This window comes from Vicugna pacos, chromosome 3, assembly GCF_048564905.1.
Source record: "Vicugna pacos chromosome 3, VicPac4, whole genome shotgun sequence".
Taxonomy (NCBI): domain Eukaryota; kingdom Metazoa; phylum Chordata; class Mammalia; order Artiodactyla; family Camelidae; genus Vicugna; species Vicugna pacos.
Genome location: NC_132989.1, coordinates 1,424,124 through 1,444,581, shown reverse-complemented (window position 1 = coordinate 1,444,581; position 20,458 = coordinate 1,424,124). Strand labels below are relative to the sequence as shown.

Genomic DNA, 20,458 nt, shown 5'->3' with positions numbered 1-20,458 from the left:
CTCTTTACACTTGTACTAACTCTCGCTTTCTCAGATTAATTCTGTATTCTCAATAAAAGTATGATCATAAGAGATAACAAGTAAAAAATTAAATCTCAGATTATTAATATTGCTTTTCAAAAAGGCATTTAAAACTGTCTGCTGTTTGCATTTATATTAGGAAACATCCTTTTCAAATGTCAGTGAGCATACTCTCTAAATGCATTTACTTAAGCATTCTTATTAATAGTCCTGGTATTATTTTAATAAGAAATATCTAATCAAGATATCTTATATTTAATCTAAATATTGTAGATAAATCACAATATATTAATCATTTACATGCAATCAGAACATTAGAATTTTTAAAGCTACATAACTGTTGATTTATTGAGATACATCAGCCACCAAAAGTAGCAAGTAATGAGAACAAATAATTTATGCTGGGTAAATTCTAATCATATTTCTTTAAAAAATTGTGTAGGAAAATGAACATGTACAACTATGATGAACTAATTCCTTCAACTAGAACAGTCCTGGATGTACTTAAAATATTGAGATTTCATTTAAAATAATATTTATAGTCTTTCTTCCAAAAAATACATTTTAACTATTTTGGTCTCATTGCCAAGGGGATGGAAAATGAACTCATAAAATGAGATTATTGTAATGATTTTATTTTCCTATGAAAATGGCAAGACACAGATTGAGTTGAACAGATACTATGAGAGAGTATATTCTTTTTGACTATAAAAAATATTTTTGAGGTCTTTTTTCTTGGTAGTGGGATGTCACTTTGCAGGAGCAATATTTAACTACAGATGTATATAGATACAGATACAAATACAGATATACATATGTGTATTCTATTTGCAGAGAATTATCATTAAAAGGTAATTATGATAAGTATCTGTACCATTTATGAAATGAAAAAGTGATTTAAAAACAGCAAAGTTGACTGAAGGGAAATTATCTTGCAATTTATGACAGCATCTAATTTAAATCCCTACTTTCTGACTTAAATCAACATTGCGACTTTTAATTAAATTGACACTAAATAATAAATTCTTCAGCATAGTGAGATAAGTGGATTCAAACTTTATTTCCTAGAAAGTATACATTATTCACTTGAATGTATCTGTGAAAAAATTTTTAATGTGATTATTTGGAAACAAAACCAAAGTGCGTATGACTCATCAAAACATGTCAATTTTTAAAATCGTAATTACCACATGAAATGGTTAAGGGTAGAATTTAAATACATGGATTCTTTTTTTCTCACTTTTAAAACATTCTCTGATTTAGAAGATGGGGTAAAAGGAAAAAGAATTTTGTGAAAAAATTACAGTGCATACACGTATTGAAAGGTAGTATGTGTAATGAAGCTGCGATATATCTTCTTCAACGGGAACACGAGAGGAAAGGAGGAGACGGGGATCGGGTACAAGACGACGCGACGGCGGCGGGAGAGCGAGCTCCGGGAGCAAGGGCGGGGAGGGGGGGCGTGTGCGGGGGCGAACCGAGGGGTGACCGGGACTTCGGGCTAAAGCTCGGTGGTTCCCATCGCCCCTTCCCGCGGCCGAGCCTTGAGAGCCACGGTGAGCTCGGGCGTCTCCAGAGCCGCCGCCCCTACCGTCTATCCAGGCCCCGCCCCCTCCCGCGGCATCCCGGAGCGGCCGCCCGGCTCCGCGCCCTCCCCGCGGCTCTGCGGGAGCCGCCCGGCCCCGCGCCCTCCCTGCGGCTTCCCGGAGCGGCCGCCCGGCTCCGCGCCCTCCCCGCGGCTCTGCGGGAGCCGCCCGGCCCCGCGCCCTCCCTGCGGCTTCCCGGAGCGGCCGCCCGGCCCCGCGCCCTCCCCGCGGCTCTGCGGGAGCCGCCCGGCCCCGCGCCCTCCCTGCGGCTTCCCGGAGCGGCCGCCCGGCCCCGCGCCCTCCCCGCGGCTTCCCGGAGCGGCCGCCCGGCCCCGTGCCCTCCCCGCGGCTTCCCGGAGCGGCCGCCCGGCCCCGCGCCCTCCCCTCGGCATCCCGGAGCGGCCGCCCGGCTCCGCGCCCTCCCCGCGGCTCTGCGGGAGCCGCCCGGCCCCGCGCCCTCCCGCGGTTTCCCGCAGCGGCCGCCTAGGCGAGCTGGTGGAAGGCATCCTCCAGGTGGGCAACTATCTGAGTGAACTCTCAGCCTGCTGACCCCAGGGTGGGCAGGGCGAGTATCTCTTCCAAAGGCTCATCCTCGAGCAGGACTGGAGCCTCGGGAGCTCCGGGGCCTTTGAGGGGCGCCTCTGCGTTTCCCAGGTGTCAGGGCTTCTGCTTGAGCCTTTCTGCCTGCAGCCACCAGGCAGCTTGTAACCACCCTGGAGCCCCGCCCGAGCCGCGGCCCAAATGGAAACAATAAAGCTTCTGCAGCAAAGTTAAAGAAAGCAAAATAAACAAAAAGGCTTTAGAAAGGGCCCGTTTATCTTTCAAAAAAAAGTTTTATTCTCCCCTAGAATTCCCACATCCCCCCATTCCCTTCCCCTATTAAGGTGGTATATAAGCTCTCAAATCTAACCCCTTCTGGGGAGGTACTTTTCTTTTTTTCCTATGAAACTCCTTGTGTATGCAATATTAAAAATAATAAAGTTGTGAATCTATTCTCCTGTTAATTTGCTTTGTTGCTTATTTCATAGTCAGCTTTTGAACTGAAGTGTAGCAGGATGTGCCACTCCCAGATGTATGATTTGGGCATAAGAATTCTTTTGAGCTGAGGATAAAAGAAGAGCTCCCACCTTCCCCTATTTGCTTAAAAGCAGGACATACATTTTAACAGCCATTCCTTCTCCCATTTCTACCAAAAAGGACAAAAGTTAATCACACCATTAGACACCCCATTTTCCCATAAGGGGAAAAAGATTTTTCCTCTATCTTCCTGGGCTCTACAGGGGAGGACAAATAATTTTCTTTCTACCCTTCTGAGTTTTGGAACCAGAGGAATCTGCATAAGAAACTAACTAAACAACCTTTATTTCAACCCCTGGAGGCCTGAACCTTCTTTCTGCTGTCCTGTCATTTCTCCACAAATTTATTCTTTGTTGAAGATGCTGTATAAGCTGGAATTCTAAATTGTCTCTTTGAATTACTCATTTTCCTTGGGTATCTCCCATATATACATGAGGTGTACCTGTTAATAAACTTCTGCTTGTTTTTCTCTTGGAAACCTGTCTTTATTACAGTGGTCTCAGCCAAAAACTGACTTATGAAATTTGGCAGGCATGCCTTGTTATAGTATTCTATAGTATTCCTATCTGGGTTTCTTGAAATCCTGCTCTTGTCTGCTTTCAAAACATAAAAAGACAGCTAAAATAATGCTTCCTAAGCAAAATCTTTCAAAGACTTATGTGTGATACTCTTATGAATACTCAGGCAAGAGACATCTCTTGTGAAATGAAATTAGGAAAACAATTCCATACAATAGTATCAAAAGGAATAGTACTTAGGAATAAATTTAACAAAGTGAGGGCAAAACGTATACCCTAAACTTAGATTCTGATATATTTCTGAAAGAAATTAAAGATCTAAATAAGTGGAAAGCATGTTGAGAAAATTCAACATTGTTAAGATGGCAATATTTACTTTAAACTCTGTCAAAATCTGAAAGGCCTTTTTTGAAGAAATGAATAACTGACCCCCAAATCTGTCTGGAATTTAAAAGGACACAGAAGAACCAAAGCAGATTTGGAAGAAGAACAAAGTAAGAAGATTCATATTCCTCATTTTCTGAACTTCCTACAAAGCAACAGTAATCAAGACAGTGTGGGGCTGGCATAAAGATAGATACATAGATCACTGAAACAGAAATAAACCCATGCATCTAAGGTTAACTGATTTTGAGACGATTACAAGACAATTCAGTCAGAGGAGGGTCTATTCAAAAATGGCACTGGGACAAGTGGGTGGCCACATGCAAACCAATGAGGTTAGATCCTTAGCTAACATCATATGCAAAGTTAATATGAAATAGATCCAAAATCTAAATGTAAGTGTTAAAAGTATAGAACTATTAGAAGAAAACATAGGGATGTACCTTCACGACGTCGGATTTGACAGTTGATTGTTAGATATGACACCAAACACACAAGCAACAAGAGCAAATAATAAGTAAATTGAACTCCATCAAAATTCAGACTTTTTATGCGCCACAAAATGTAGTTAATAAAGCGAAAAGACAAATCCCAGAATGGGATAAAATATTAGCAAATCGAGTATGTCATAACGGACTTTTATCTAGAATGTGTAATGAAATCTTGTAACTCAAAAAAGACAAATAACCCAATAAAAATGATATTCCATTTATTCAAAGAAGATATACAAATGACCAATAAGTACAAGAAAAGGTACTTGGCATACTTATATAACAGGAAACACAAATTAAAACCATAATAAGATACTATTTCACACCTATGATGATAATTATAATCCAAAAGTCAGGTCACAAGTGTTGACAAGCATATGGAGAAATTGGAACCCTCTTATACTGCTGCTGAGAATGTAAAATGGTGCAGCCACTTTGGAAAACTCTTTGGCAGTTTTTAAAGTTGTTGAACATAGAGTTACCATATGACCGAGCAATTCCACTAGACGCATATGCAAAAGAGATGAAAACATATGTCCACACAAAAATTTGTACATGAATGTTTATAGTAGCATAATAGCCAGAATTTGGAAACACCCCAAATGTCCATCAACCGATAAATGGATTTTAAAATGTGGTATAGTCATATAATGGAATACTATACAGCAATAAACAGGAGTGAAATATGAAGTTTGACATGTTACAACACAGATGAACCTCGAAATCACTCTGCTAAGTGAAAGATAGTCACAGTACATCACATATACTGTGATTCTACTGTACATGAAATGTCCAAAATAGGCAAATTGATACAGACAAAAAGTAGATTAGCCATTGTTTAGTGCTGGGCTGGATGGAGTGAAAGGGAATCAGGCAAGTTATTTAATCTGAAAGTTATTTAATCTGAGAAATGGGTGTAATAAAAGTACCCATGTCATAGGTTTATTAAAGAGATTAAGTGAGATATGAAATAAGTTCATGTTAGATTTCATACTCTCATAATTATTACTGTTATTAGCTGACAACCCAGTGTTATCAACCTACTACAAGTTCATTTCTCGTATGCATTGCTCCTGAAACAGATGTGGTACAAACAGGTCCCAGATTCAAAGAACTGCTGAATTTCGTGGTGCAGAACACAAGCACATGAGAGTAGGTGAGGAAAGACAACAAGAGCTGGAATAAATAAGAAAGGTTGTCTAATGCGTGTGAGAAGACCCAAGCTGGAGGAGGAGAAAGTGAATCTCAGGACAGAATGGCAAACTGAGAGGTAGGGATGCAAAGGAAGATATCACTAGTGGACTAGTGAAGACATTGGGCAGGATGAAGATGCTGGAAAGAACATCTTTGAACAGGTAGGACTGAGCTCTGCTACACATGATAGGCTAAGATGTTTAGATACGCGGGGTATTAGTGGAATTTTTATTTTAACTTTGTAAATTGTGGTTTTCTTAGAGAAATAGGATTAGTTGCATATTGCCACCATTGGGTAACAGTTCTTATATTTGAGAGTTGTGTCAAATAACCACTTAGCCAAGTAGCGGTAATGCTTAGCTCTGTCCCCAGTGGGCTTTTAACCAAGAAGCAAAATGCCCACCTTAGAAAGAAGGGTCAAAGGAAAACTGCACCAGATGAACAGCTAAGGAAGACCTGACTCAGGACTTTTGCAATAGAGATTCAAGCTATTGCAGTAGAAGAGAGAAACTGAATTCCGCTCTTCCAGAACAAACGGTGAGAGGGTTTTTAAGTGCTATGGTGAACTAGCGGGAAAGCGCTGAGGGCTGCTGGTGGGGAGCTGGCCTGGGTGACCAGGCTGCTGCAGTTACTAAGTCCCTCTTGCTGCAGTTAGGCCCCAGCTCTCCCAGAGACCAGGGGCTCCCTTCCTTAATGGTTACATTTCAGAGGGCCAGTCCCAGGGCCCTGAGAAAGACACTCCAGGATTATAGAAGATTTGCATCTCAAAAGAGCAGAGAAAGAATGTGCAATTCCAAATTTTCTGAAGTATATGCTCTAAGAAATAAGAGGTCAAGGGCCTGTAGTCAGGAGAAATCTTTCTAAAGGTTAGTCCAGCTGAGGGGAATATTAAGGCTCATCTTGGTCAAAGGACACATATTTTAGAAATTCTGTCATATGGAAACAGCCCTTGAATGCTGGTAACACTTTGGAAATAAATATGCATTTATACAATTAATTATTTTTAAACCAAAAATGTTCTGGGTACAATTATATGCATTATAAACCAAAGGGAGATTGTTCCTTCATTTTGTTTTCCTTTGGATCTTTTCCCTGTCAAAAAAGAACTATGCCTTGAGGCTTTCCTTCTTCAGGCAATATTTTAATGTAGAATTGAGCTTTATGAGCTGTGACAAGTCCCATTTAATTTCCATCTTCACTTAAGAAACTAAGTGGACTTTGAGGCTGCCTTTGTGCTGGCGATTAGGGCAAGTGAATGTGAATCTCAGTGTGTTTAAGTGGTAGCACATGTATTACTTTCTCAAATTCATCTTTATTCAAATGCAACATCCCACAACAGAGCATACTGAAAATCCAGAGCCTTGTGGATGTCCCAGACAATCATAGCAGTAGTAGCTAAACTTCGTATTTCTATGGTGCTCTATAATTTTTAATCACTTCCTCATACGTAATCTTATTTTGCCTTCCCAGTAAGCACTGCAGTAGGGTTTACTACAGGCTTTTACAGTTGCCGTCCTGGAAATGGCGAGACTTGACTTTGAGGCTTTGGGCTCCTAGCTTAATATCTAGTTAGACACCGAATACTTTCTTCAGATCTTGGTACTTAATTAGCATGAACTTCAAAATCATTATGCTCTTCTCTTTTTAAGTGTTCCCTTACTTAAACCATTTTCACCTACATAAATCCACATGCAGACCCGAATGAGTTCCAGAGCCACTGCAGGGGGACCCCAATGCCAGCTGTTTCCCAGGGTGACAGGGAACCAGATCACTGTTATCAAGTCCAAACTTGTTCTGCTCACTGCAGGACAGGCCAATAAATCAGGAGATGAAGTATTGGGGCAAGGAACAGTGACTTTATTAGGAGAGTCGGCAGACTGAGTAGGTGGCAGACTAACGTCTTGGAGAACTACCCTCCTCAACTCAGGCTTCAGGCTCCTTTCCTACTAAAAAGGAGAGGGAGTGTGCTTGGTTGCCACAAACTTCTTGCTGCAGGAATTCTTTGTTTTTGGAATCCTTTGCAGCTGTCCCTGTGGGTCAGGTTATGGTGCCCCTGTAAAACCTCCAACAAAACAAAGGTTATTCCCTATTCTGCAACTTGTTATCTTTACAGGAGTGCAGAAGTGTTCATATCCTTAAAGGTCAGAGCCCTGAGAATAGGCTGCCCTGTATACTTCAGGCTAAAGGCAACATTGTTTTACAAAAGCTGCAGAGCTAGTGAGACTAAGCCTAGAAAACAGGGCACAGGATTAAAGGAAAAGGAACATATACAATACGAAGTCAGATTTGCTCTTTTCTATTACAACTCCAGGCTGGTGCAGGTTTGCGGACAAGGATGCTCATCTGAAGTCAGGATGCTGACCTCCAGTCCATGCCTCACATTTTAAGATCCACTCCCCTCATATTCAATGGTTTTCTCTGAAAGAAAACTTTGAGAAGGTGTTAGAAATTTTAGTTGGCTTTTAGAGATAAGGATGTGATCTGCTGTCCAGCAGAACACTGAAAGAGGGAGCCCTGTCTGCTGTATTCACCACCAGATCTCCAGGATCTAATATATTTCCTGAATGTAGTAGATGCTCAGTGAACATCTGCTGAAATTGTAATAAAGAACAAATCTGACTTTATATTGGATCTGTTCCTTTAATTTTAACCACTGTGCCTTGCTTTCTAGGCTTAGCCTTGCCAGCTCTGCACCTTTTGGGAAACAACGTTGCCTTTAGCCTGAGATAGACAGGAGAGCCTGTTCTCCGGGCTCTGACCTTTAAGGATGTCAACACTTCTGCACTAAGGTGGAGATGGCAAGTTGCAAAATAGAGAATAACCTTTGTTTTGTTGGGGGTTTACAGGGACACCATGGCCTGAGCCACATGGAGGGCTGCAAGAATAAAGCATTCCTACAGCAAGAAGTTTGCAACAATGAACCCCACTACCTCCTTTTTTTTTTTTTTTTTTTCTGTATAAAAGGAGCCTGTATTCTGTCTGGAGCAGGATGGTTACTCCAAGATACTAGTCTGCCATCTTCTCGGTGTTTCGGCTTTCCAAATAAAGTCACTATTCCTTGCCCCAACATCTCATCTCCTAATTTATTGACCTGTCATGCAGTAACAAAATTACTCAGTTCTGGGAAAAGACCTAGTAAGGAACACTGTGTCTTGTAATGTCTTAGGGAGAACTGGTCACAGAGCTCTTTGTGGGACTTACATTAAAATTAGTGAATGATCTGGAAACCAATGAAAATCATGACTCAAGGAAATCAATCCAGTAGTCTACTCAGAGATCAGCATTTATATTTATCATTTGAAAGTGAATGTTTTATTTCCCCTTGTCTTCTACTGTGCAGTTTTTAGTTAAGGTTACACTGCTCCCTTGTTGTTGTGGAAATTAATTTGTTAATTACCATTAATTCATTCTCCATTTCAAAAGTAAAAACAATAAAAAAATAAGTCAATGGTCAATAAGCTTTCAAAAACTGGTGGCCTCTCCACTGATTACCCTTTGAGTTCAAGCGCATGTTTCTGTTGCAAATCTGATTTTATCTTGGGATCGGGTGGCCATCACCACAACCGGAAAAGCTTGCTTTTGCTACTAAACACAGATTTTAAAATTAAGAAAAACACCTAAGCAGTTTAGATATAATTTTCAGTTTGTAGGGTTTGCTGGTCCTTTCCGCCAAGCTGATTTCGAAATGTGGGGAGTTGAGTATCAGTAAAAACACAAACTACAAACTTTACACTTTCAACAAGCAGGCCCCACCTGGTTCCTCTAAATGGCACAGACTTTATGGCAGATTTCTGAAAAGACTTGTTCAGGTTCTAATATAAATTAACAAATACACAATTTTTGAAACACCCGCTATACAAAAAAGTATGCCTCTACTTTGTATGGTTCTACTCTCTGGGACACAGATGCTCATCCCCTTCAGAGAGGCTATGTCCCTCCCCTCCTCCCACATCCCAGATGGCAGCGCGCATGGATTCCCCACTGGAGCATCGGGCAGGAGACACCACTACAGGTGGACTCAGTCCTGTAGTGGAGGAGAAAGGGTGACAGGGAGGGCCAGAGTGGGGAGGATTACACTTCTGACAACTTCCCAACTCTCCCCCTCCATGAGAGGGACTCTGCAGGAGGCACCCACTCTAGAAAAGCCAGGGACTGAGAGGCCACTGTGTCCATGTCCCTCCCTCCTGGAACACTGCCCACCAGAAGAGAACTGTCAGCTCGAGCAGGAAGGGGCGGCCCTTCTTCAAGATGGGGACCCAGCCGCAGTGCTTTCAGACCGACCCCAGTGTTGTCTGCAGAGGAGGCAACACACATGCGAGTGCACACTTGGGGCCATGTGCATCCCAGAACCGAGAGCGCCAGACACAGCACACTGACAGCACAACAGCCTGTGCAGAACGCAGAGCCCCAGACTGGGCACTCTGTGCCCACATCAGGACAGAGCTTGGTCCTGCTCCCACTTGGGGATGCCGTCTGTCCCTGTCCCTCTTACCTCACTGTCCTTGCTGATCCTCCAGGCCACGATGAGCTGGATCACGCCCCGCGTGTTCCCTTCAGTGGACATGGGCCTGAGGAGGGTCTCCATGGCATCCTGGTTGGTCTTGCCCGGCAGGGACTCCCCGTTCACCATCATCAGCTGATCATTCACCTGCAGCCTCCATCCTGGAAAGAAGACAGGAGACAATCAGTGCTGTGAAAGAGTCTGTAATAAAAGAAGTTGCTTTCTTTAATTAAAAAAATTTTAAAAAAGGAAAAAAAGGAAGGGGGGATGGCTTTAATATGAATGGATTATGCCCAATTGAACAGCAGCATGCTGCTGTGTAAGTGGCCCCTGTGTCTACTTCAGTCATTCACACGTTTGTAAATAAGTCATTATCATACTCTGTTTACCAGAACAGCAGACTGATTCACAGGACACAAAGTGATTACTTTCCTCCTTCCAGAGACACCCAGAGAGGGTATTTACAACCCAAGATGTGCGAAAGCTCCAGGCTATTAGCCAGCTGGGGAGGAGAGCCCCCTTCACAGCCAGCCAGGAAATTTTCCCCAGGCTGGGAAACAGGCTGCGTGACCCCCAGGAAGGAGGGGGAGGGAAGAGATGAACCTTTCCTGTGGGCAGCTCTGTGCCTGGACCTGTGCTAAGTCTGCACAGACAATCTCCATTGCCCCAGAATGACCAAGGGCTGTGAGTTTTGTGAGACACAAACACACACTATAGATAAGACAGATGAACAAGGTCTTACTGTATAGCAGGAGCAACTATATTCAATACCTTGTAATAACAGAATGGAAAAGAATATGGAAGTGAGTATGTATGTATGTGTATGACTGAATCACCACGCTGCACACCAGAAAGTAACACAACATGGTAAATCAGCTAGACTTCAATTTTTAAAAAATAGTTTAAAAAACGGTAAGCTGAAGGCCTGAGTGCCACGCCCACGTGAGAGAGTGCTGTGATGTCCCTGGTTGTTTGATTGTGGAAAACACGTAAGTGTTGGGGCTGTCAGAACACGCTGCCACAAAACACACCATGTTGGCATTGGGGTTATTTTGAGTGGAAGGTAACTGAGACCTGGCAATCACAAGAGGAAGCCTCTGCTCCCCCTTGGAGTCCGCCTCGTGGAGGTGTCCCCTCCACTCTCCCAGAGCTGGGGGAAGAGTAACCCTCACCAGCAAAGATGGAGATGGCACTGAGACGCATCCAGGCAAACAAGCCTTACATGGAAACCTTCTCTGCCACCCGTTTCCCTCATGTACCTGCCATCCCACAGTGCGTGCCCTGGAAGCCCAAACCTCCTTTGTCTGATCACCACTCCACCCTGCATCATCATTTGCTAAATTGGTCCAGAAGCTTCTGAGGCTAAGCACTTTTTTAGGGTTTCACTGCTTCTTTTTGGCACCCCCATACCCATAAAATTGGAAATATTAACATAGATAAAATTAGTGAATGTTCCCTCCCATGAATCTGTCTTTTGTCAGTTTAATTCACAGGCCACAGATACCACATCTAAGAGGGTAGAGGCCAGCTTTCTTCCCTACAGCTTATGTGTTTTCAACACTGGGTTGTAACTAAACATCTTGGTTCATGAGTACTCGATAAAGTTGATACCTGCTTACTTTAGATGCTGTTCCTCTGTTAATAATGGACTTGATGAAGATCCCCAGGTCTGTGTGATTCTCTTTAGGCTGCTTTCCTTTGACACTGACGCCCAGACCAGCAGATCCTGAGTCATTGATCCGAACTTTGAAGGTGAGAAACTTCTGGTGTTGTTGGGTGTGAGAGCAGGATCCTCGTCCTCTGCTTTCTACTAGGAGACAAAGTGGCACATGTTATGCTCCAGTATTTCCTTCTGCTACCTTCCAAGGACCACAAGTGAGTAGTTCTTTGGTCATAACAGGCACAGCACTTCCACCAAAGTTCCACCACGAGACCCCCAGGACCAGGCACATCAGCACCACGTCCAGATCATTCCTGGGACCAGCTGCTAAGTCTTTCATGTGGCACTTGCTTCAACTGAAACAATTAGGTGTAAACCAGATTCTGAGAAATATGACAGGAAATACAGCAGGAGGACAAAAGACATGTGTGCGCCTCCAATTCTGGTTTGTTTCTTTTCTTGTCTGTTTACATATTCTTAAACCACAGGAGAAAAACAGTGAAGGCAGGAATCAAAATAAGTAAACATAGCTCATTTGTCCCTTTTTTTCCACTAGGAATGTTCAATGTTGGTAACACTTGAATGTTCACTAATGGTGTCCTTTATTCACAGTAACAAACCCTGACAACACAAAGTCAGCAGAAAAAAAGATACTCATTTTCAGAGAGCCACCGGGGAGTTTTAACCTCCAACATCTGGGAGACAAAGGGGAGCTTGGCAGCACCAGCGGGAGTTTCCCACAGGGCCGTGCGGCACTTTAGTACAGCGGGCGGGTGTGACCCCAGCAAAGCTGCTGAGTCGAACAGTTGTCCACGCCAGCTTCCCCGTCTAAACTGTGGCCACCAAGTGTGACTGGAGACTGTTTTAGTCACGACACAGCGGAGATACACAAAGTTTTACCTTTCTTCACTAAAACAGCATGGAAGAAATGAACACTTCAAGTATAACCTGATGAAATGCATTGAGATGACATATAAAATTGCGGGACACCTGAAGGGGAAGCTGCCTGCCTTCTGGAACCCTCCTCAGTGACCCCACCTGGACCTCGACATTGGCCATCTCCAAAGAGGCCAGAATCCCATATCAAACCCAGTGCTTCCAGCCACAGGACACACAGGTGTCACAAGCTCTTTGAACCACAACTAAATCCTTCATCCTTCATCCCACTTTTCCCAACTTTGGAAAATTTCTCCATCATCTGCTCAGTCATTCAAGCTGGAGTTTACCAGATTACAGTGGAAGAATGGTCAAACATCTAGTGGGACCTAGTTAGACTAGAACCTAATGCAGCCTTTAAAGACTGGAGTTTTACAGAGTGTCCAGTTACACAAATATAAGGCTACTGCAGAGCAATGAAAATGCGTGTAGACTCCAATTTTTTCTTTGTATCCCAACTAATTTTTTAAAACTTTCCAATAGTTATCAAAATTAACATAATAATGATAAAATAGTTTTAGAAAGGATTTTGGGGACCTAACATGCAATCTCAAATATCTCAATTAGATGAAATAATTTTTGGAAGTACAGAGTTTATCAGTAAGGTTTTTTTTAAGATTATCACTAAGAGATATTATATTTAAGTCTCTAAATCCATAATATGATCTATAAAGCTTCTAATTTACTAATATTCAATGTTAACATTCATTGTGCCATCTCAAAGGATACCCTTGGAGTTATCAGGACAAGGTATGTTTCCAAAAAGATCACTAACATGTTAAAAACAGGAAAACTATATAATAAAGAAGATTAAAAAGAACAAATTGAAAAGACCCTGGATGACACCTTTGTTAACTGCACAAAGTAAATGCATTTCAGTATCAAAATCAAAATGAAGTCTTTTTGTGCTCATTATAAAAGACTTCTTCTATTTAAAATATTCCCAGGAAGTAATTATAGCTCAAGTAAAATCAATGTTATTGGTGAGAAATGAACATCAAATACTCATACCAAAATCTTGACATCATATTTCCTATGCAAAGTATCTCAATATACTTGTTTTGCCCTATAAAGTTTAATTTTTATCCATACAGTTCAAAGCAATTCACAAGCAGTAGACGAGGACTGTGTCTGAATGAACATCGTTAACTCAGCATAAAACCTGTTACAGAGACATGCACGTGACTTTTCACATGTGAAACATAACATGGCATCAAAACCCACCTCAGCCCCTTTCATTTTAAATTCAGAAGTAACTGAAAGATAAAATTCACTTTGTGAATCAGAAGCAGTATGAATATTCCTGGGGAAGTTGCACTTGAAAAGACAGAGAAACCAAAGACAGTTTTTTGCTGGGCACATTTAGGTCAGATCATTCAGTACGATTATTTGCCTCAAATCTGGAAGGCTCTTAATGGTCACTTACTGATTCATAGTTTCAGTGTGATTTTTTAATCTTTACTGATTTTGACATTTCCATAATGTTTTACTAAGGCTTAAAATTCTCATTTTCCTTCTACTTGAAAATCAAGATAAGGGGCTGGCTGAATCTATGAGAAGAAATTTTAATCAAGTTCAAGACACTTCCTGAAGTGCTCTGCTCTGAGCCTGTCTTAAAGGAGGCCATGTTCTCCATGGGAACATTTCATTTATTAGAAAAGCTGCAAGATGCAAATCATATTCGTTCTCAAGCTTTCTTATCAGGTCTTAAGTCATTATTATCATTAAAAACATGTAAGTGAGAGATGGTACTTTTCCTCTGATATTTCATTAATCCATTTGGCTCTGGATATAAGACTGAAATTAATGCCAGCTTTTAGAGCCTAATTTACTGGCAGCAAAATGTTTTTTAAAAATCTGCTCTTCAAAAACCATTTTAAATTCTACATCATACAGAACTTTTCCGAAGTCTTACTCGTATGGACATCTCTTCATTCTGATTCAAAAGAAGCTAGTTTTGTGTCACCTTTGACTGCTATTCCACACAGATTCTGGACTGTATCAACCGTATCTTGAGTCAAGTCCTTTATAAAGAAATACAGTAAATATTTTTTTCCTTTACTTTTCTCCTCAAGCCATTTGTACATGATGTCACTCAAGTATACATCACATCCCTCACATAGACACGTGCGTACCCCAAGTGATCTGCCGTCAGTGCAGCCTGTCACATCTTCCTTTGGCCACTAGTCACTGGCATTTTTGCCTCCTAGTGCCCAGAAAACCAGGGCACTTGTGCAAGCATGTCAGAAGCAGGGAAGGTACCGCCTGGCAGTACGAAAGCTATTTACCTTCCCACCATCCTCAGAGCAGCAGTACAGAAGCTTGCACACTTGCACCTGCGCGGAGACAGAAACCAGTGGCAAGTGGTCAGCACTAAAGCCCAGTGTTCCTTCCTCCCCAGACAGCAGTCCCAGCCACAGGGGGACGCAGCTGGCCCACAGGCCACTCTCAGTCTGCACTTCATCTGCAAAATGGGTAACAAGAGAGTAAACGTTGATTATATTACTTGGCCAAAAAGTAACCGTCAGGAGAGGACTCTCTGGGCTGCAATATATGAAGATTTTGTAAGAGTGCATGAAATACTGAGAAATTCAAAAGAAATACATATATATATTAAATGAGACCACAGAATGACAGCTGTGAGTCCAGTAGATTAGGGGCTCAGAGAAAGAAAGGACCCAGCACACACTGTATCCCTTATGAAATCATTAGAAAATACACATACATATAGATATACATCCATGTATATGCACCTACATATATATAAACACACACACATATATACACACACAACACATATACATCCACACACACATATACATCCACACATACACACACAGATACATATACACACACATCCACACATAAACACATATCTACATCTGCCTCCCATTTCTGCTGATATTGTGGCCTTTGGCCCCAGTTCCTGGTACAAGCTCATAAAGCCCTCAGAACTTCCCGAGTGACAGAAGCGTCTGGCAAGAACTCCTAAATCCCCTGGATCTCCTGAGCAACAGGAGTGTCTTTCTGTTCTAATGGGGTGACTCTGGGTGGACTCCGGGCGGCTGCCAAGTCATGACCAGACGCTTGGATCTTTCAGCTCTCCCCCCATTCCTCATAGAAGGGAGAAGGGCTGGAAATGCTGTAATTCACCACGCCTGCATGATGCAGCCCCCCAGCCCCCCAAAACTCCAGTATTCCACGAGCTTCCAGGGTGGGATGAACATATCCACACAGAGACCATGGCGCCTGAGCACAGTAACCCCCAGCCTTCACTGTTCTTTGCATCCTTTAAAACATCCTCTGTAAGAAGTCAGCAACAGCAAGTCAACTGTTTTCATGGCTTGCGAGTCACTCTAGCAAATGATCAAACCCAAGGAGAGGGTCATGGGAACCTCTGATTTGTAGCAAAGTCAGGCAGATGTTGTGGGTAGCCTGGAATCAGCTTCTGGGGTGAGACAGTTTTGGGGGATGGAGCCCTTAACCTGTGGGGTCCATGCTAACTCCGGTCAGTGAGTGTCGGAATAGCCTGGTATGGAAAGCTCATGCCTGGCCTCAGCAGGGCTACGTGCGCCTGCAGGGAAAAAGCAGCAGAGGTTTTCCCTGCTCGCTGCGCCACTGTGATCTTGCTTGCTTTCCTATTCCATACTCCACAGAGTTAGTGTCTTAACTGCACAAGTAACTTTACTGCACCTCATAACTTAGTAACACAAAGCTGGACACCCCCACAACAGATGGGGAAGGGGTGTGCCTGAGTTTTCATTAAAGAAAGATGAGTGGATGAAAAAATAAGCAAAAGGCTCAACCTCACTTGCAACAGAAGCTATCAAATTGCTAAGAAAAAAATAGTTTTAAGTAAAGACATTCAGCAGTGCAGAAGGTGTGGTGAAGTGGGCACCCTCCTTCACTGCTGGTAACAATACAGAAAGCCACAACACCCAGGAGAGCCAGTCTGACAACGCGGATCGAACGCCTCCGTGCTCCGCTCCTCGCTTAACCGAGACATACCACTTTTGGCAACAAATCCTAAAACCCCGTGGTCGTAAGCAAAGATTAAACTGTGATGATGTTCACTGTTTTAATTACAACAGCTAAAAACTGAAAACAACGGACATGCATGATAATAAGTGAGGTAGATGCAGATATATAATGGAATGCCATAAGCTAAAAAGTGTCTTTAAAACCATTAAGTGAGACAGAAAAATATTTGACTAAGAAGTGTGGTTTCATCCTCTGGGTTTTCACAACTTCCAGCACTTCCCCCATGGTAAGTAAGCCCTGATACCCTATTTTCACAAACTGATTCACGTCTGTCTGCTCGTTCAGTGAAAGCTGCAGGAGGAGGGGTAGACCAGTCCTCCCTGTGCCTGAGACGTGACATCTGCTTGCTGCCTGATACTGACCTCCATCCTGATACAGATCGGCTAGAAGGTGAAGAGAAAATCACGGAAAATATACATCAAAATGGCAGCGATCATATCACATAGTTCAGGTGGTGTTCATTTTCTTCTGTGCTTGACTGAATGTTCTACTGTCAGCAGACATTATTTCCTGTAACATAAAAAGCCCACTGTGCAAGACAGGAGGCCAGCTTCCGTCTTTCCCACATGACCGTCCAGTCTTTCCATCCCCGCTTACTGAAGAGACTGTCCGTCCCCCGCGGTGTATGCTCGGCTCCTCCGTCATACGTTAATTGGCCGGGTATCTGTGGGCTTAATTCTGGGCTCTCTTGTTCTATGTGTTTGTTTTTATGCCAATTACCATATTTCTGATTACGACAGCTCTGTAATATAGATAATGATATACATCAGGAATTGTGACATCGCCAAGCCCTGTTCTTTTTTAAGATTGCTTTGGTTACTAGAGATCTTCTGTGGTTCCAGTAAGTTTTAGGTGTTGTTTTTTTTCCTGTGGAAAATGCCACTGGAATTTTGATAGGGATTGCACTTAATTTATGGATAACTTTTGGTAATATGGCTATTTTAACAATATTAATTCTTCCCATCTGTGAGCTTAAACTATATTTCCATTTCTTTGTGTCTTTCTAACTTCTCTCATCAGTGTCTTATACTATTCAGTGTACAGGGTGTTCACCTCTTTGGCTACATTTATTCATAAGTATTTTGATTCTATTGTACGTGGGGCCATTTCCCTAATTTACAGTGGTGTCAAGACAGTAGATAGCCCTTACACCTACTACCACCATAGTCAAATGAGCCTGACTGAGTAGCTCATTAAATTTCCCAAGTCAAAGCTGTAACCTTTCTGATGCTGGCCTATCAAGATGCTTCCTGATCTTCAGGGAGGTCCCCCAACCTCCTCAGCGCATCCCTGCGGCTTCTGTAGTGAGATCCCATGAGCCTTCTTGGAACGCATGTTGAATTCCTGACACTGAAACATGTTTTCTATCTTATCCACACAGTCTGCTTTCATCTCTGATCACCCTCCATGTATCCAGTAGCTCTGAATTCATTTAGGATGCAGTTATACTCCTCTGTGGATCTCACCAGGGCTTCTGGGGGGGCAGCTCCTAAGCACATCTGCATAGTCCTTTGAAGCCCGAAGAACAAACAGGCACTTCGGTCAGTCAGGGCCTGAGAGTCTGTAGGTAAATTCACTCCTCCATTGTGATGGTTCATTCTATGTCCACTGGGAAGGTATTTTTGGATGAGGTTAACATTAGAATTTGTGAACTCTGAATAAAATAGACTACTCTCCATGAGTGGGCCTCACCCAGTCAGGTAAAGAACAGTACAGAACAGGAGGACAGACCTCCACGAGCAAGGCGGGGCTCCCCAGCAGACGCCTTTGGCCCTCATCTGCGTGATGGGCTCCCCTGGCTCCAGCCTGCTCTGCTGGCCCACCCAGCAGAAGAGAACTTTTCCATTTTCCTAAGCATACAAATCAGTCCTCATAATAAGTCTCTGTCTGTATACACATATACACACACCTCCTATTGGTCCTGTGTCTCTGGAGAACCCAGATAATACACCCAGGTATTGTCCAGGCTGGACAGCCACATGGGTAAGCTATCAAGTAATACACTTGTGAAAGGAAAAGGGGTTTGTTGTGGACTTGGAAGAAGTGACCTTGAGCCAACGCTAAATAATTCAGCTTTTGGTCCAATTTTGAGTGGATGACCTAAAACTTGGGTTTCTGGTCACCCACTCTCATTCATTAATACATTAAGAAGGCATTCAGGAAAGCCACACCTCAAATATTCAGAAAGTCTACCAGCCATTGGTGCAGCCCTCCTCATCTACCTAAATGACCTTTTAAAAATCTCTCTGGCTTCACCAGTTAAGGGTCACCGTGACAATCCAGTAACAAACGTCCCGTGCTTCAGGCCCCTCCCTTCTCCAGGTGCTTCCAATCACTGTGACCTTTACATAATGTCAGAGGATTCTGTGCCTTGGATGAATCTAGTGACTTGCCAACAAAAGGTACAGGAGGCAGAGATCCTGCAAGTCAACATTTAAATGCTCATTTGAACACGAACCCTCTGACAGCCCAAAATGGTGCCGCACAGACAGGCACAGCTGCGAGAGGGCAAAAGAAAGAGCAAGATACCAGAAAGAAAACATCTAGAAAATAATTTTTAAAAACTGCATTTCCTTACATGGAAAACTCTCATCAGAAAAAAAAAATCCCCTCTTCAAACTGGAAGTTAGATGCACTTGCGTGGATCTGATCCCTTCTGCTCAGGTGCTGGAATCACCGCTTGTGCCAGCGAGCGGCAGGAGCCCGCACACAGCCCAGGCCGCTCCTTGCCTGCGCAACTGCCAGCTTCAGAGCTGGCCCTCAGTTTCCTCACCAGGACTGCCCCTGCTCTTTACTCATCTCACCGTTTTCCATCTCAGACCATGTCAGGCACAAACAGATACAAGTCCTTCACTTTTCCAGAACATTCTATGATGTTAAGCTGCCAAAGGAGTGGTTCTTCACCCAAGGGTCACATTGGAAAACACCTCCTGCATTCAACCTTTATGATGCAGCCATTTCACAGTGAGGTCACTGCTGCACATGGTACTTAGTTGGTATGTACAAAAAAATCTATCATCTTTTCTCTTAGGACATGGGGGCTTGTCACGTCTATGGCCAAGTGCTCACCATCCAAAGTTAACCCAGAAGTTGTCACAGATTTTCTCAATACTTTCTGGTAACATCTAAGGTTTAATTTCATAATCAACTGGGATTTACTTCGGTGTATGGTGAGAAAAAGGAACCTGACTTTTTAAAGTGAATGGCCAACTCTTCTAGACACTAAACAAACCACTCTTTACCACTATTTGGAAATGCTGTCTTCAGCACACACGCACGCATGCACGTGCGCACACACACCAGGACTGCTTCCACTACCACTAATGTGTTTAAACGATCGATTTGTCTATTCCTGTAACGGTATCATGCTATTTTAAGTATTTTGGCTTTACAGCACATTTTGCCATTATTACTGTCTTTTAAAATAAAGTCATTCTTGTGCACCATTTAATTGTTTAGAATCAATTTGTCCAGTGGGACCTTCCACATGCACACACACAAATATCACTGTGACTGATGTGGGAAAGACTGAAAGCTATGAATTACCTACAACCTAAACTTATAAATGTGTACTATTCTCAAGGTAGTTTAGTAATTTTCTTCTGAGGTCTGATTTTCATCCATTTTGTTAATTATGGAATATCTGAAAATAACATTTTGTTTGTTAGGTTCAAAGTTGTCTGTATATGACTGTATAAAGCAAAATTAATTATGTTATTAATAATGTTAATTATGTTATTAAAATTCTTCATATTATGTATTTGCCTGCCTAATATGACAAATTTTGGAAAAATACATATTAGCATCACTCACTGTGGATGTGGTTTGTTAAATTTTCATTCTACTCACAAGAATGGGGGATTGATATGTTTTTGTGCTTAATAAAGGCTTAAATGCTTTAAAAGATCCTGTTAGAATTTGTACTGGATGGTATCATGTACCAACATAAAACACCCTCCCTTTTTACCCCCAGGCAGTGCATTCACACAAAAAGTGAGTTCAGAGACTGGCAGTCCTCACCTCACTGTGTTAGTGCTGCCTGCTGGAAC

At 42.6% G+C, this 20,458-nt stretch overlaps 1 protein-coding gene across 9 annotated transcripts in view; it reads right to left on the bottom strand.

Annotated features, from left to right (window-relative positions):
• Window positions 1–4,278: 4,278 nt before the first annotated feature.
• Window positions 4,279–20,458, bottom strand: part of LOC116278925 (adhesion G protein-coupled receptor B1-like) — a 113,633-nt gene continuing 97,453 nt past the window's right edge. For 5 of the 9 annotated variants that reach the window (XM_072952608.1, XM_072952624.1, XM_072952618.1 and 2 more), the window contains 2 exons: window positions 11,392–11,579; window positions 4,279–9,933 (listed from right to left, as the gene is read on the bottom strand). In XM_072952608.1, the coding sequence (XP_072808709.1) occupies window positions 9,912–9,933; window positions 11,392–11,579 (210 nt within the window). In that variant the 3' untranslated portion in view covers window positions 4,279–9,911. Of the gene's footprint in view, window positions 9,934–11,383; window positions 11,583–20,458 lie in introns of all 9 variants that reach the window. The other 4 variants (XR_012065968.1, XR_012065971.1, XR_012065987.1 and 1 more) reach the window with 4 other exon arrangements.